The sequence below is a fragment of the Cherax quadricarinatus genome, chromosome 7, assembly GCF_038502225.1.
Source record: "Cherax quadricarinatus isolate ZL_2023a chromosome 7, ASM3850222v1, whole genome shotgun sequence".
Taxonomy (NCBI): domain Eukaryota; kingdom Metazoa; phylum Arthropoda; class Malacostraca; order Decapoda; family Parastacidae; genus Cherax; species Cherax quadricarinatus.
The window spans coordinates 143,057-161,497 of NC_091298.1; the positions used below are offsets into that span (position 1 = coordinate 143,057).

General features: G+C 38.5%; 2 protein-coding genes across 2 annotated transcripts in view; both read left to right on the forward strand.

Moving 5' to 3' along the window:
- The window catches only part of LOC128686836 (pseudouridine-5'-phosphate glycosidase), a 138,643-nt gene that overhangs the window by 65,123 nt on the left and 55,079 nt on the right, over window positions 1–18,441 (forward strand). Inside the window, exons 8-9 of the mRNA XM_070082709.1 lie at window positions 720–801; window positions 1,099–1,320. Coding sequence (XP_069938810.1) covers window positions 720–801; window positions 1,099–1,320 — 304 coding nt within the window. The remainder of the gene's footprint in view (window positions 1–719; window positions 802–1,098; window positions 1,321–18,441) is intronic.
- LOC128686835 (poly(ADP-ribose) glycohydrolase-like) lies at window positions 2,398–4,465 on the forward strand. Its single transcript, XM_070082121.1, is given in 6 exon segments — window positions 2,398–2,931; window positions 2,933–3,599; window positions 3,602–3,678; window positions 3,680–3,742; window positions 3,744–4,358; window positions 4,361–4,465. Coding segments are annotated over 6 exon segments (1,980 nt in total). The 5' UTR covers window positions 2,398–2,478.

Sequence of the window (18,441 nt, forward strand, 5' to 3'; positions counted from 1 at the left end):
TGTCCTTGTACTGAAATACAGGAAGAGGAAAAGGATCATCCATTATACTTCACAAAGGCAGTTCTTAAATGGACAACTATGACTAGCCCACATGATACAGTAATCCTTCTCTTTATGTGGGTTTACTGTATATAGATTCACTTTTATGCCAGAACCTCATTTCTGTCGGCAAGTTGCTTTTATGAATTTAGAAAAGGCATAGGATTGGGTGGATAGAGGAGCAGTGTGGCAGATGTTGCAAGTACATATATGGAATATGCAGTAAGTTACTAAATGCTGCAAAGAGTTTTTATGAGGATAGTGAGGCTCAGGTTAGGGTGTGTAGGAGAGGAGATTACTTTTCGGTACAAGTAGGCCTTAGACAGGGATGTGTGATGTCACCATAGTTGTTTAGCATATTTATAGGTGGGGTTGTAAAAGAAGTAAATGCTAGGGTGTTTGGGAGTGGGGTGGGATTAAATTATGGGGAATCAAATACAAAATGGGAGTTGACACAGCTACTTTTTTTCCTATTACTATGCTTTTGGGAGATTCTAAAGAGAAGTTGCAAAAGTTAGTGGGCGACTTTGGGAGGGTGTGTAAAGGAAGAAATTTGAAATTGAACATAGATAAGAATAAGGTGATGAGGGTATCAAATGAGTTAGGTAAAGAAAAATTGGATATCACATTGGAGAGAGTGAGTATAGAAGAAGTTAATGTATTCAGATATTTGGGTGTAGACTTTTCAGCAGATGGGTTTATGAAGGACAAGGTTAACCATGGAATTAATGAAGGAAAAGAAAAGGTGGGTAATGCATTGAGGTATCTGTGGAGATAAAAAAAGCATTATCCATGGAGGCAAAGAAGGGAATGTGTAGGAGTATAGTGGTACCAACACTTAAATTGGTGTGAAGCATGGGTTATAAATGCTACAGGAAGGAGGAGGCTGGAGGCAGTGGAGATGTTGTGTCTAAGAACATAAAAAAGGAGGAACACGACAGCAGGCCTGTTGGCCCATACTAGGCAGGTCCTTCACAATCCATTCCACTAACAAAACATTTGCCCAACCCAATTTTCAATTTTACCTAAGCATTAAACTTTGATAATTCTGTTAAAAAGGGCTCCAAAAAGGTCTCTCATGAAGGTAAAGGAAAGCCGGCATATCAGTGGAAGATCATCAGAAAGGCGCAAAATTCTGGCAGATGAAGCTGAGCGGAGGATGAAATCGGGGATGACTGCACTATCAGGCACAGCTGAACAAAATGCTCCAGTGTCTCCAGATATGTTTGATGATGGTGATAATGATGACAAGAAAATGGGAGAAGAAATGGAGATCACATGGCATGGTTTTCCTCTTTCATCCCTGACTACTTTAACCCCTTGACTGTCGCAACCCCGAATCCTGAGGTGTCTCCTGGTGTCGCAAAATTTAAAAAAAAAAAAAATTATTTTTTCTTATGAAATGATAGAGAATCTTTTCGCGATTGTAAAAACACCAAAAAAACGAAATTTGATGGAAAACTAACGGAATTACGCTCTCGCGAAGTTAGCGACCTCAGCGATATTTACAAATCGGCGATTTCGCCCACTTTGAGCCCTATTTTTGGCTAATTCCACTATTCCAGTCAACCAAACTCATAGCTATTTCTTCAGAACTCCATTTTTTCTATCGATTGAGTACACGAAACTGCCCATTTGCCAATTTCAACTACCCAATAACATGGTCAGAAATTTGCAATTTGGCCAATTTCATGAAAATTAAAAAATATGACAATTTCAAAATAAGGACCAAAATGAACAGTGCAGACATTCCTGGCTCTAAAATAACATTTTCTTTGTTCATCAGTCACATCTCCAAGCCCCTGTGATATTACTCTTGCTTTTTATTTTGAAATTTTATTCAAACAAAAAATAGATTTTCTGTTATGCAGACTACTGCAATACTGTAATAATTGTAAAAATTACATCAACCCATTCATGACTGCATATTAGAATGGCTATTTGGACATTTATTGGACAATGACATCATTTGTTTACTTTTGAACATCGGCAAAAATCAAACATTTCCCGTATTTTGTGCTCCATTTCCAGGTTCTTTTTATAGCAAAATCAATCAAAATCACCTCTATTTCTATAATATATTTTCCATTCTATTAAATGAGACCAAGAAAATGAGAAAACAACAATAAATACTATACGAAAATAGACCACAAAGTCGGCATTTTAATTAAAAAAAACGGTCGGAGTTTTTTTTTCTCATTATGCACTGCGTGCTCCAGGATTTTTTTATATGGTGCACACTGACCACACAGACCCATTCTCTCACATGTGGGCCTACCAGCTTTCTCCTGCTTGATTTGAAGCCGCTAGAATTTATGAGTATATATACGTCAAACACGGTACTTCGTAAGACGTATATATACGGCCGCGACAGTCAAAGGGTTAAGTAGCAGTAACCTTAACTTGCCACCAGTACACCCTGCTCCTGACCACACAGTGATGGTGAGGCTTCCTCTCCCTGTTAAAGGTGCTCCTGCCCCACATCCATTGTCTTACACTGATGTCTGGGATCAATATCATGTCAGAATGCCATGCTCACCAAAGAGTCAGTATCCACTGGGAAAGGGCAGTGATTCACTTGTCCCACGATGGTCAATAATCTGCCAGTCACTGAGAAGAGGTATTGGAAATGTGGAGGAGTTGTGTTCAGTCTTGGATTACAACAGTCATTATGCAACAAAATGGAGGTTTAAGGGTCTTCAACACCTGATAGAGCAGGAGTTTGATGAGGTGGAACGTGATTATTTCTTCAGCACTACATTGCCAGCAATGATACGCCTTGCCCTAAATCTTCCCAAGCTTGTCACACAGGCCCCGCCACTTCTCATTTGTCGAGCCACACACTCCATCATGTTATCCCAGTTGCAGATTGCATCACTTCTTGCCAATGCTTTTTTTCTGTACTTTTCCACGAAGAAATGCCAAGGGAAGTGACGCTGAGTATTCTAACTATCCTGACATTAATTTTAACAGATTATTTTCTCATAAAGAAAAGCAGGCCTTAGAGAAGATGAAGTGTGTGCTAAATTATTTTCGAAGAGTAACAACCGAAGAACCGACTGGTTGTGTGACCTTTACTCGGCAGTATGTGAAATACCAGGAGTTACCCAAGTGGGAGACAGCCACACAACATTTACCTAAATTTCATATACATGTAGATACTAATGGCCTTATTGAAGAAGCAGGTCGACTTCTTCAAGCTGATTTTGCCAACAAGTTCCTAGGTGGAGGAGTGCTGGGTCTAGGTTGTGTGCAAGAGGAGATTCGTTTTGTGCTTTCCCCAGAACTGATCATCTCCTGGCTCTTCACGCAGGCACTGGACAAAACTGAGGCACTCATCATCACAGGAACTGAGCAATTTAATAGTGGTAATGGCTATGCCTCAACTTTTTGCTGGGCTGACTCTTACGTACACTGCACACCTGTTGATACATAGGGGCGAAGAATGTGCCAAGTTACAGTTATAGATGCTCTTCACTTTACGAAACAGCCACAAGTACAGTACAGGCCAAGCTGTGTTATTAGAGAGCTCAATAAGGCGTATGCTGGTTTTCGTGTTCTGACAGGAGCAATGGAGTTGCTGTTGGTGTTGCTACTGGAAACTGGGGGTGTGGAGCTTTCAGAGGAGATCCACATCTCAAAGTCACTGATTCAGCTGGCTGTATGTGGTTACACTGGATGTGACATTGCTTATTTCACCTTTGGGGGATGAAAAACTTGGGAATGACCTTGCTACTATGTATATCTTTTTGAAGGAAAACAATGTTACAGTAGGAGAATTAGTTCAGGTACTGCTCCACCATGGGTCACGGGAGTGGTCTGATGGCTCTGATTTTTTCCAGTACATCTATCATAACCTTGGGGCTTATGAGTCAGAAACAGATGATGAAACAGAGGAATCTGCTGATCAAGGTGTAGATAAAAAAAAGAGAGAGGAACGAACTGTTGACAGTTCACATACCACCACCAAGACACCAAAGAACATTACAGACTACTTCAAAAAGACTGTCAAAACAAACCTACCATCTTCTGTCTCACCATCTCTTAGTAGTTCACTTTGTCATGCCTCTACTAGTCAACAATCAGCATATAATGTAAATGCAGTTGAAAAATCAAGAAAAGAGAGTCTTTTTGAGGACAAGATTTTGCAAGTCTTAACAGAGTGTGATCGTCTGGTAGGAGGCCAGTTGGTGAAAAGCAATGAAACTCCAAATTCAAAGTCAGCTGCTAAAACATGCAAACTCATGGATCAGGACCGAGACGCTGGTAGTACAGAGAACTCGAGAAACTGTAAGAGAGATGCAAATGTGAGAGAGAGAGAGAGAAAAAAAATGAAGAGAAAAAGAATACAGTGTCTACAAATCCTGGTGAACCAAGTAGACTATTGTCATTTTTGGATGATATAGACAAAAGTTTGGCATCATAGATACAAATATATCTCCAATGCTGTATATTTTGTATATGATATGTGTAAATTAAATTAAATTATATACTTTTAACAACAGTTAGAGAATGGTATTTTTTTAAATTTTGGGGAGGATGGTCAAATAATAGAGTATTGTAATTTAGTACAGTAGGACCCCTGTATCCACGGGGGATGCATTCCAAGGACCTGCCATGGATACTGAAACCGTGGATAGTAGCAAACCCTATATATAAGTCCTATACATATCTGTTATAAAGTTTGATAAATTATGCACAATAAGTAGAGAATTCCTAGGTAGAAGGTTGGTAGACAGCAGCTGCCCAGGGAGGCACTACCGTCCTGCCAAATGAGTATAAAACCGAAGCCTGTAATTGTTTTACATGATAGTAGGATTGCTGGTGTCTTTTTTCTGTCTCATAAACATGTAAGATTTCAGGTACGTCTTGCTACTTCTACTTACACTTTCGTTACACTACACATGTACAAGCATATATATACACACACCCCTCTGGGTTTTCTGCTATTTTCTTTCTAGTTCTTGTTCTTGTTCGTGTTTATTTCCTCTTATCTCCATGGGGAAGTGGAACAGAATTCTTCCTCCGTAAGCCATGCTTGTTGTAAGAGGCGACTAAATTGCTGGGAGCAAGGGGCTAGTAACCCCATCTCCTGTATAAATTACTAAATTTAAAAAGAGAAACTTTTGTTTTTCTTTTTGGGCCACCCTGCCTCTGTGGGATCCGGCCGGTTTGTTGAAAGAAGAAGAAGAAACATGCAAGGTTTCAGGTACGTCTTGCTACTTCTACTTACACTTAGGTCACACTACACATACATGTACAAGCATATATATATACACACCCCTCTGGGTTTTCTTCTATTTTCTTACTAGTTCTTGTACTTGTTTATTTCCTCTTACCTCCATGGGGAAGCGGAACAGAATTCTTGCTCCGTAAGCCATGCATGTTGTAAGAGGCGACTAAAATGCTGGGAGCAAGGGGCTAGTAACCCCTTCTCCTGTATATATTACTAAATGTAAAAGGAGAAACTTTCGTTTTTCCTTTTGGGCCACCCCGTCTTGGTGGGATACAGCCGGTGTGTTGAAAGAAAGAATTCTATTAACTAACATGCAAGTCTCACTCAATCCAACCCCTCTCATTCATGTATTTATCCAACCTATATTTGAAACTACCCAAGGTTTTAGCCTCAATAACCCTACTAGGCAGACTGTTCCACTCATCAACTACCCTATTTCAAACCAATATTTTCCTATATCCTTTCTAAATCTAAACTTGTTTAATTTGAATCCATTATTGCGGGTTCTCTCTTGGAGAGATATCCTCAAGACCTTACTAATATCCTCTTTATTAATACCCATCTTCCACTTATACATTTTGATCATGTCTCCCCTCATTCTTCGTCTAACAAGTGAATGTAATTTAAGGGACTTCAATCATTCCTCATACAGAAGATTTCTGATGCTATGTATTAATTTAGTCATTCTGTGCTGAATGTTTTCTAATGAATTTATGTCCATTCTCTAATATGGAGACCAGAACTGAGCTGCGTAATCTAGGTGAGGCCTTACTAATGACGTATAAAGCTGTAATATAACCACTGAACTTCTGTTACTTACACTTCTTGATATGAATCCCAGTAATCTGTTTGCCTTATTACGTATGCTTAGGCATTGCTGTCTTGGGTTAAGGTTACTGCTTACCATAACCCCCAAGTCCTTTTTGCATTCTGTATGGCTAAGCTCTACATTATTTAACTTATAAGTACTAGGGTTATGGACATTCCCGAGCTTCAGAACCTTGCATTTATCTACATTGAACTGCATCTGCTATTTTTCTGACCGGGTATTGAGTTTGTCTAAATCCTCCTGAAGTTCCCTGATATCTACGTTTGAATCAATTATCTTACCTAGCTTTGTGTCATCAGCGAATTTGCTCATTTCACTAGTAATTCCCTCATCAAGATCATTGATATATATTATAAACAACAACGGGCCTAAAACTGATCCCTGTGGTACGCCACTTTTTACAGATCCCCACTCAGATTTAACCCCATTTATGCACACTCTCTGCTTCCTGTCTGTGAGCCATGACTTGATCCATGAGAGCAAAATTTCCCGAATGCCATAAGCTGCCACTCTCTTGAACAGTCTTTGGTGCAGTACCTTATCAGAAGCCTTACTAAAATCTGAAACAATATCAAATTCTTTATTGTGATCAACAGCCTCAAAAGCTTTACTGAAGAAAATTAATAAATTAGTTAGACAAGAACAGCCTCTCGTGAATCCATGCTGAGTATCATTAATCAGATTATGCTTATCCAGATGGCTTCTTACAATCTCAGCTATAATTGACTAATAATTTGCCTACAATTGAGGTTACTACAGTACTACTAAGTACACTACACCTATTTGAAGAGATAAATTAAAAATATTAGTTAATGGTTCACAGAGCCAAAACCAAGTCAAGCAGGTTATTTCCCCTTGTAGGCTCTGTCATAAACTGTTTCAAAAAACAATCCTGAACTAATTCTAAGATGTCGTTAGATTCTAAATTCCCAGTCAAAAAATTCCAATCAATATGACTAGAATTGCTACATTATCGTGCCTTGTGGCCTTAACAATTTCCTCCTATAGTTGTCTCCCTTGGTCCCTATCTAAGTTTGGGGATGGTATATCACTCCTAAAATAAATTTTTCATGCCCCTCTGAAAATTCTATCCAAACAGACTCTGTATGTGTTACTTCAGATTTAATACCCGTTTTTATGCAACAGTTCAAGTGATCTCGGACATACAGTACCACCTCACCCCCTTCTCGTTACTTCTATCTACTTGGAACAATTTAAAACTCTGAATGTGACATTCTGCAGGCATGTCCCAATGTTTTGAATTAAACCACATGTCGGTTATGGCAAATACATCAATGTTACCTGCCTTAGCAACTAATCTCAACTCGTCCATCTTTTTCCTAGCATTATGGCTATTAGCATAATGTATATTTAACCTGTAAATGGTCCAAGCAGATCAACGTTCACATGTGTAGTGCTCCAGAAGTAGATCTATGTTTTTTTTTACATATTTTCAAATATAACAAAAGAAAGAGTAGATCAAAGTTTTTTTTACAAATTTTCAAATGTACAAAAAAAAAAAAAAAAAGATCTACTCTTTTTACATACTTTCAAATGTTGAAAAAACGTATATATTCGTTTGGACCGTTTACGGGTTAAAGACCCTGCTTTTTCTTTACCCTTCCTGCTCATTTCTGTTTTTCCACTAAACCTATTACTGTCCTTGTCACCTAGTGCCACTGGCTCTCCAATATCCACCTTATTCTGCCTATTACTAGTTCCCCTAGAACTCATAATATTACTACACTGGGACTTCACTGTTTTCCCGCCAAAAACCATACCACTAACTATTCCTAGTTTAACCCTTTCAGGGTCCACAGGCCCTCTCAGAGACTTGTTCTCAGGGTCCCCTAAATTTCCAAAAAAAAAAAAAATTATTTTTTCTTATGAAAAGATAGAGAAGCTTTTCCCGATCATAATGACACCAAAAGTATGAAATTTGATGGAAGACTTACGAAATTATGCTCTCGCGAAGTTAGTGGTCTTGACGATGTTTACGCATCAGCGATTTTGCCCACTTTGAGCCCTATTTTCAGCCAATTCCAGTGTACTAGTCGACAAAAATCGTAACTATTTCGCTAGAACTCCATTTCTTCTATCGAAAGAGTTCAGGAAACCACCCATTTACCGATTTCAACTATCCAATACAGTGGTCAGAATTTAGCAATTTTGCCAATTTCACACAAATTTCAAAAGATGCCAATTTCCAAATAGGGTCCAGAATAAACAAGAAAGACATTCCTGGCACTAAAATAACATTTCCTCTGTTCATCAGTCACATCCCAATGCCCCTCTTACATTCTTTTGCTTTCCATTTTGAATTTTTATTCTCACAAAAAATAGAAGATTTACTGTTATGCAGACTACTGCATTAGTGTAGAAATGGTATAAATAATATTGGCGCACTTGTGAAAGAATATTAGACTCGCCAGTTGACGTGTATTGGACGCTTAGCATGATTTGTTTACTTTGAACTTTGGTAAAAATCAAATATTTCTGCTACTTTGAACTCAATTTCAAGGTACTTTTCATTGTAAAACCAGTCAATATCATCTCAATTTCTGTAATATGTCTTCCATTCTATAAAATGAGACCAGGAAAACCAGAAGACAACAATAAATACCATACGAAAATACCCCGCAAAGTCGCTGTTTTAATCCAAAAAAATGGTCAAAGTTTTTTTTTTCTCATTACGCACTGTGTGCTGCAGGATTTTTTTTATACTGCGCACACTGACCACATAGACCCATTCTTTCATATGTAGGCCTACCAGCTTTCTCTCACTAGATTTGAAGGCACTAGAATTTATGAGCACTAGTACGTCAAGGACCCTGGCGCGTAAGCCATACTAGTACGGCCAAAACCCTGAAAGGGTTAAAACCCTAACAGCTCCCTCCACTGCAATTGCCAGTGCCCCCACCCCAGACCTAGATAAGTGAACCCTATCCCTGGCATACATGTCATATCTGCCATAGAAGAGGTTCCAGTTTTCAATGAATGTTACTGCATTTTTCTTACAGTATTTGTCCAACCATCAATTGACACCAATTGCCCTGGACAACTATTCATTTCCAACTCCTCTCCTTGGCAAAATACCTCATATGACAGGGTTCTCACCCTTCCTCCTAATTATCTCTATTGCTGATCTATACCTGCTAATCAGGTCCTTACTCCTACGTCTGCCAACATCGTTGCCTCCAGCACTGAGACAGATAATAGGGTTGCTCCCATTACCTCTCATGATATCATCCAGATGGTTAACAATATCCTTCATCCCAGTCCCAGGAAAACACACCCTTTGCCTCCTACTCCTATCCTTTTACCTTTCTTGGCGTCATTCGCCGTGATGTTCACAGCAATTGACTCACATTCATCAGGTAGCACGGAGAATGGGTTTGATGTTTCCACAACAGTTTCCTGAATCTTCGTTGATTCTACCTCTCCATCCGTCCTCTTGATCCTTAACTTTGTTCTATGCTTTCCAACCACTGTCCAGGTTCCTTTCTTGGCTTGAGGATTCTCAACAGGAGGATTACTACGAATATTCTTGTTTTCCTCAGTAAGTTGCTGTATCTCAATCTTAGCCATCCTCAGTTCTTCCTTTAGCTGCTGGTAGAGTTGCTCAAGAGAGGACATCTTGTTCAGATTCACGGAGAGCACACAAGACGCATCTTCACAGAGTTAAGTACAGGTCACCACTGAGTTAAGTACAGGTCACCACTAAGGGCAATGTATGGTGTAAATATTGTGCAAAGAATTCGTAGTGTGGAAATTAGGAGATACGGAGTTACTAAAAGTGTTACTCAGAGGCCTGAAGAGGGGTTGGTGAGGTGGATTGGTCATTTAGAGAGGATGGAGCAAAATAGGATGACCTTGAGGGTGTATAAATCTATAGCAGAGGGGAGGAGGGGTAGGGGTCATCCTAGGAAAGTATATAGGGAGGGGCTAAAAGAGATTTTGTGTGTTTGGGCATGCAGCAGGCCTGTGTGAGCATATTAGATAGGAGTGAATGGAGATGAGTTGTTTTTGGGATCTGATGAGCTGTTATAGTATGAACAGGTTAATATTTTGTGAAGGGATTCAGGGAAACCAGTTAGATGGACTTGAGTCCTGGAGGTGGGAAGTACAATGCCTGCACTTTAAAGGAGGGGTTTGGGATGTTGGCTCTTTGGAGTGACATCTAAACTGTTGTATCTGAGTGCCTTTGCAATGACAGTGATTGTATGTGAATGATGCTGAAAGCGTTTTCTTTCTTTATTGGGTCACCCTCTCTCAGTGGGAGACGACCAATGTGTTAAAAAATTATATACATTAGGACCCCACTTATACGGCAGGTTAGGTTCCAGGCTACCGCCAGAAAGTGGACATCACTGGAAAGCAGAACACCATTTTTTTCCACTTATAAATGCATATAGATGCCAGATAACAAGTTTACACTAACATATATTAAATTAGCAATAGAACTAGGCATTAAAAAAATAAAAAGTAAAATACAGTGGAACCTCGGCTTACGAATTTAATTCATTCCATGACCTTGTTCGTATCCCAATTTGTTCATATGGTGAGTCAATTTTCCTCATTTAAATTAATTGAAATGGCATTAATCCATTCCATCGGAATTCCCGCTCTTAGGAGACATGACAAAATTCTTCAATATGATGCTTATATCAACTCTATGGCTTATTTATATATCACAATTCATCTAATTTCACCATCACTCAAAGAATGTACAACAGTTGCATCATTGTCAGTGGAAATAAATGGTATAAAATAGCGACACAATGGAAATATAAACACTTAAGCAGTATAATGTGATCCTTTATTGACAACATTTCGCCCACGCAGTGGGCTTTGTCAAGTTACAAACAGATCTACCTAGGTGAAACATACGTGGCTATATATAGGATGGGAATGCTGGGTCAGGTAGAGAAAGGTGCACGTGACAATCTTCGGAGTAGCTTTTCAAAGAGATTGGATAAGTATATGAATGAATCTTCTGCAGTGTTCCTTGATTCTAATGTTCTTACGTGGGATAGCGATGAAGAAGTTTCTTGGTGAGGGGTTCAGCTGTGTTATAGAAGCCATTGTTCTGGTTGAAGTTGTTGGATGGACAGATAAGTGATGATTCCAGGATTCTTCGGTATTGAGTGTTGTCTTCTCTAGTGATAAGTCTTGCATTTCTGTAGTTGATTAAATGGTTGTGTGAATTTCATTGTTGAACACAGGCATTCTGTTGGTAAGCCATGCCTCTATCCATGCTAGAACTTTACCTCCTGTACCATAAGCTGCCACTTTTCTTAAAGAGTCTCTTGTGAGGTACTCTATCGAAGGCTTTACTAAAATCCAAATAAACAATATCATATTCTTTATCACTGTCTACTGCCTCAAATGTTTTATTGAAGAACGTCAGTAAATTTGTTAGGCAGGAACGACCTCTCATGAACCCATGCTGAGATTAATTAATCAAATTATGCTCTTCAAGGTGACTTCTAATAACGTCAGCTATAATTGATTCTAATAACTTGCCCACTATAGATGTCAGGCTTATTGGACAGTAATTTGAGGGAATGGACTTATCCCCTGATTTCAATATAGGAACTTTATTAGCCATTTTCCACAACTCTGACACAGCACCAGTAAGGATGGATGCATTAAACACACTCATTAATGGCTGACTAAGTTCCATCTTGATCGAGTGACTGTTCGTATCCTGAAAAATTCTCATGGTGGGGCATTCGTAAGCTGAGGTTCCACTGTACACACACACTACACTCATTACTTACTTAATATGTTTGTAGTTTTAATGTAGGGTGAGAGGTGAGTAAATGAGGTAAAACAAATAAATGAGAGAGAGTGAACAAGTAAATGAGAGGGAGAAAGAGACGTGGAGTTATGTAAACAAGCAGATGAACACGTCTGGTTTTGGTTGATACATGTTCACCTACACATAACATTCAGTGTTTATGTTAATTTATTCTTCTGTATTTATCATGTTTATATGTTATGTAGCGTGTTTATTACAGTGAAACCCCGGGTTTCGGCTGTAATCCATTCCAGGAGCTAAGCCTAAATGCGAAATGGCTGAGAGCCGAAGCAGTATTTCCCAAAAGAAATAATGTAAATAAAATTAATCCGTTCCAGACCCACAGAAATATTCACAAAAAATACATTTTTTAAATAATAACTATAGTTTTCCTGCCTTGGTGGCATACAGCTGGTTTGTTGAAAAAAAAATATATAGTTTTACATACAACACAGATAAATACATATACAGTGGACCCCCGGTTAACGATATTTTTTCATTCCAGTAGTATGTTCAGGTGCCAGTACTGATCGAATTTGTTCCCATAAGGAATATTGTGAAGTAGATTAGTCCATTTCAGACCCCCAAACATACACGTACAAACGCACTTACATAAATACACTTACATAATTGGTCACATTGGGAGGTGATCGTTAAGCGGGGGTCCACTGTATATTATATAGATAAATTAAAATTTAAATGAACATTTAAAATAACATTTACTTATCTTTACTGAAGAGACTTGCTGGCATCTAGCTTTATAAAACTACCTTAGCTCATTATTTTTACATTTGTTAAATAATTCAGGTGCTATTTTTTTTTTTTTTAGCTTTAGAATATTTACTTTATTTTTTACTTAATTCTAACTATAGATTCACTACAAATCTTATGATTACAAGCATTGATCCTGATACCAACCTCTTATTTAATGACTTAAATGATTCAAACAGTTACTGTAATTACTACACAGCAGAACAATCAAAGGCACTTCTCAGAGCCAACAACAACATAACTATCTTTAACTACAATATCAGATCTTTAAGCAAGCATTACGATGACCTCATAGCATTACTAAATTCCTTGCATGCCAATATGTCCATCATTACACTAACTGAAACCTGGCTAAAGCCTGATACTACAGATGTCTATGCCATTCCTGGTTACACAGCCATACACAACTGTAGGCCAGACCAACAAGGGGGTGGCACAGCTATATACTACTCAGACCAACTAGAATGTATCGCTAATACTTGCACAAGGGATGAACATGGGGAATATATAATAGCTAAATTCAAATCCAAATACCTACAAAAACCTCTCACATTGATAAACATCTACAGAGTTCCACAATCAAACATTAGCCAATTTAGTCAAAACCTAGGAAGTATGATAACTGATGCATGCATGAACAAAGATCACTTACTACTCTCAGGTGACTTCAATATAAATCTCCTGCAAGACCAGGACCCACATGTTACTGAATTCACAAACACAATGAGTAACTGCATGTTGCTACCAACAGTAACAAAACCTACAAGAGTTACGGAGACTAGTGTTTCCTTACTTGACCACATCTGGACCAACACCATATCCCCTTTAAAATCAGGCATAATTACAGATAATACCACAGACCACTACCCTACTTTCCTCATAACAACTCTTGGTAAAATACCCCAAGACACTACTAAAGTCACCTTCAGACTTCACAATGAGGCAGCCATTAATAACTTCACAACAGCAGTAACAAACATTGACTGGCACACTGAGCTAGAAATCTATACAGATATTGATGAATGTTTTAATAATTTTCTAAAAAAGACCCAATACCTTTATAACAAGCACTGCCCTAAAAAAACTAAACAGATGACAGCTAAGAGACTGAATGGGTCACATACAGAATGGGTCACATAACCAGAGACCAAACAAAACGTTACTCATCAATCCTAACCAGCCTGATAAGAAGGGCAAAAAAATTGTATTATGAGAACAGATTATCCAACTTATGAGGTGATATAAAAAAGACCTGGAAGACCCTATCAGAAATTCTGGGAACAAAAAAGATATCACGACATAGCGAAATAAAATTAGCAAAATCAGATGAACCCCAACTCCCACCAACAGAAACAGCAAACAGACTCAATGATTTCTTCTCCACTATAGGTCAAAACCTTGCCAATAAAATCCCAAGCTCAGATACCCCACCAAATGACTACCTCACTGGCAACTACCCGAACACACTGTTCCTAGCTCCGACTAACCCATACGAAGTCTCCCTTATTATCAACGCACTGAAAAACAAGGCAGGAGATTTAAATACCTTACCACCCTTTATATACAAAAAAGCGTCACAAGTACTATCACCAATCATTGCAACACTTTAACAAATCCATTGAATCCTCCACCTTCCCTACAGTTCTCAAAATAGCAAGGGTCACCCCGATCCATAAAGGAGGAGACCAAACAGAGTTGAATAACTATAGGCCAATATCCAGTTTACACCCTCTCTCAAAAATCTTCGAAAAATTAATTCATAAACGAATCTACTCCTACCTCATCTCCCAAAACATTCTCAACCCCTGCCAATTTGAATTCAGGCCTAATAAAAATACTAATGATGCTATTATACACATGCTAGAACATATATACAATGCAATAGAGAAAAAAGAAGTCCCACTGGGGATCTTCATTGACTTACGTAAACCTTTTGATACAGTTGACCATGACTTGCTCCACGTAAAATTGTCACACTATGGTATTAGAGGGCACTCCCTCAACTACCTCAAGTCTTACCTCGGCAACAGAAGCCAATATGTGTACGCAAATGGGGCAAGCTCTTCTGCACAACCAATTACAGTTGGTGTCCCACAGGGAAGTGTCCTTGGCCCTCTTCTCTTTCTCCTATACATAAATGACCTACCAAATGCTTCACAATTACTCAAACCCACACTTTTTGCAGATGACACTACATACGTCTTCTCTCACCCGAGCCCAGTCACGCTAGCCAATACTGTAAACACTGAATTACAGAAAATATCTACCTGGATGAGGACTAACAAACTTACACTAAACACTGACAAAACCTACTTCATTCAGTTTGGTAACAGAGCTACAGATGTACCTCTTAACATAATGATAAACGGATCACCTATCACAAAGCTAACCTCGATAATAGACTCAAATTTCATACACATGTACAACAAATTTCTAAGAAAATTTCCAAGACTGTAGGCATACTATCGAAGATACAGTACTATGTTCCACAGTCAGCCCTCCTGGCCCTTTATCACTCTCTTATTTACCCCTATCTCACCTATGGAATTTGTGCATGGGGCTCAACAACAATTAACCATCTCAGACCACTAATTACCCAACAAAAGGCTGCAGTTAGAATGATAACAAATTCTCACTACAGGCAACACACTCCACCAATATTCAAAAAGCTCAACCTACTCACCATACAAAACATCCATACTTATTATTGCACCTATTACATACATAGAACACTTAACTCTGATATTAACCCTCCCCTCAAACATCTCCTTGCCAACCTCAACAGAACACATGACCATAACACAAGGCACAGATCACTCTTTGATGTTCCTCGTGTCCATCTCACGCTATGCAAAAACTCAATGCACATAAAAGGCCCTAAAATCTGGAATTCATTACCTGTAAATATAAAAGAAACACTACCTGTTTACAAATTCAAGTCTCTTCTCAAAGTTCACTTACTCACTCAAAACCAAATAAATACTGAATAACTGAACCTTATAAATTGTATATCCAAAATGTTACTCACAATTATATCACATAAATGTTAAACCTAGGACCCAATCTAACTTTGTTATTTTTTTAAATACACTACCTAACAGAATACTCCATTCTACTGAATGAACAGCAATGCATGCAACTATATGAGCTGTCTTTGTAATACTCATTTGTGCTTTATAGTTATCTGTTTACAATAATGTCTTATCACTGATTTCATCATTGCTTAGTTAATCTTAAGTTAATTTTAAGCCAGCCCGTAATGCTATGCATATAAGTGGCTTTGGCATGCTGCTCTTACCTGTATTTTTTTTTTTTGTACCTCTGTATGTATGCTTAAATTTCTAAATTAAATAAATAAATAAATAAATAAATAAATAAATAAATAAATAGGGAGGAGGAAAGAGAGAGGACTTATTGTTTGGAAGGGAATCCCCTCCCATAAAGACTTTAGGTAACAAGTTCTTATCTGTGGTTACTTCCTTTCTTTGTCTTTTAACCCCATGACTGTCAAAACCCCAAATCCTGAGGTGTCTTCTGGTGTTGAAAAATTAAAAAAAAAAAAAAATTCTTGTGAAATGATAGAAAATCTTTTCCCAATGGTAATGACACCAAAAGAACAAAATTTGATGGAAAACTTACGGAATTACGCTCTCAAGAAGTTAGCGACCTCGGCGATATTTATGAATCGGCGATTTCGCTCACTTTGAGCCCTATTTTCGGCTAATTCCGTTGTTCCAGTCGACCAAGCTCATAGCTATTTCTTTAGAACTCCATTAGTTCTATCAATTGAGTATAAAAACTGCCCATTTACCAATTTCAACTACCCAATAACGTGGTCAGAAATTTGCAATTTGGCCAATTTTACGCAAATTAAAAAATATGCCAGTTTCAAAATAGGGTGCAGAATGAACAATGCAGACATTCCTGGCTCTAAAATAATATTTTCTTTGTTCATCAGTCATGCCTCCAGGCCCCTCTGATATTGCTCTTGCTTTCTGTTTTGAATTTTTATTCAAACAAAGAATAGAAGATTTACCGTTATGGAGACTACTGCAATATTGTAATAATTGTATAAATAATGTCAATGCATTCATGACTGCATATTAGAATGGCTAGTTGGACATTTATTGGACAATGATATCATTTGTTTACTTTTGAACATTGACAAAAATTTCCCCTACTTTGAGCTCAATTTCAAGGTTCTTTTCATAATAAAACCAATCAAAATCACCTCTATTTCTATAATATGTTTTCCATTCTGTCAAATGAGACCAAGAAAACGAGAACACAACCATAAATACTATACGAAAATACACCACAAATTTGGCATTTTAATCCAAAAAAAACGGTTGGAGATTTTTTTTTTCTCATTTAGCCCTGCTTGCTGCAGGATTTTTTTTATATGGTGCACACTGACCACACAGACCCATTCTCTCAAATGTGGGTGTACCAGCTTTCTCCTGCTTGATTTGAAGCCGCTAGAATTTTTGAGTATATATACGTCAAAAACGGTGGCTCATAAGATGTATATATACGACTGAAACAGTCAAAGGGTTAAGGCCACTAGGACCAGCTTGAGAGTCACTGGACCCCTGTCTCACAAAATAACGGTCAAGAGTGCTTTGTGTCTGGTGTCTCTTCAAGATTTCCCTGAAGTTGGGACAAGGTTTTGTCACTGAACATGTTGCATATATGGCTTGTTTCAGCTTGGTCAGGGTGATACTTTTCAACAAAAGTTTGCAACTCATTCCACTTTGCACACATGTCCTTAATCACTGAAAAAGTCATCCCCTTCGCTCCCTCTTCCTCCTCCTTTGAAGCAAGTTCCTGAGCTGTGGTCTGATGCTGTTCCAGTTGAAGCTCTTGCAGGTCATCAGTGGTTAGCTCTTCCGTGTGGTCCTCCACCAACTCTTCCACATCCTCTCGACTCACCTCCAGCCCCATGGACTTGCCCAATGCCACAATACCTTCCACAACAGGCAGAGGGTCGGAAGGGTCAGGGTCAGGGTCAGCCTCAAACCCTTCAAAATCCCTCTGGATGACACATTGTGGCCACAGTTGTTTCCAAGCAGAGTTCAAAGTCCTGGAAGTCACTCCCTCCCAAGCCTTACCTATAAGGCTTATGCAATGGAGGATACTGAAGTGCTTCCTCCAGAACTTTCTTAGGGTGAAAGCACCTTTCAAACACTGCTTTGGTGTAGTTTTTTGAAGTTAGAAATGACCTGCTGGTCCATGGGCTGGAGGAGAGGAGTGGTGTTAGGAGGCAAGAACTTAACTGTTATAAAACTGAAGTCCCTAGACAGTAGGTCTTCCAAGTTTGGAGGATGAGCAGGAGCATTGTCCATTACCAGAAGGCACTTGAATGGCAAATTATTTTCCAGGAGGTATTTTTTCTCACTGGGGCTAAACACTTCATTGACCCACTCTTCGAAAATTTGCCTCGTGACCCATGCCTTATTATTCGCTTTCCACAAGACACACAATTTATTCTTGATGACATTGTTTTTCTTAAACACTGGGATTTTCTGACTGATACACAAGTAAAGGCTTCACTTTAAAATCACCACTAGTGTTAGCACAGAACAAAAGAGAGAGCCTGTCTTTCATAGGCATGTCCTGGCAGTGCCTTTTCCTGCTGAGTAATGTAGGTCCTCTTTGGTATTTTCTTCCAAAACAGGCCTGTTTCGTCACAATTCAACACTTGTTGGGGTTTGAATTTTTCAGTCTCTACATGCCCTTTAAATTCACTCACAAAGTTTTCAG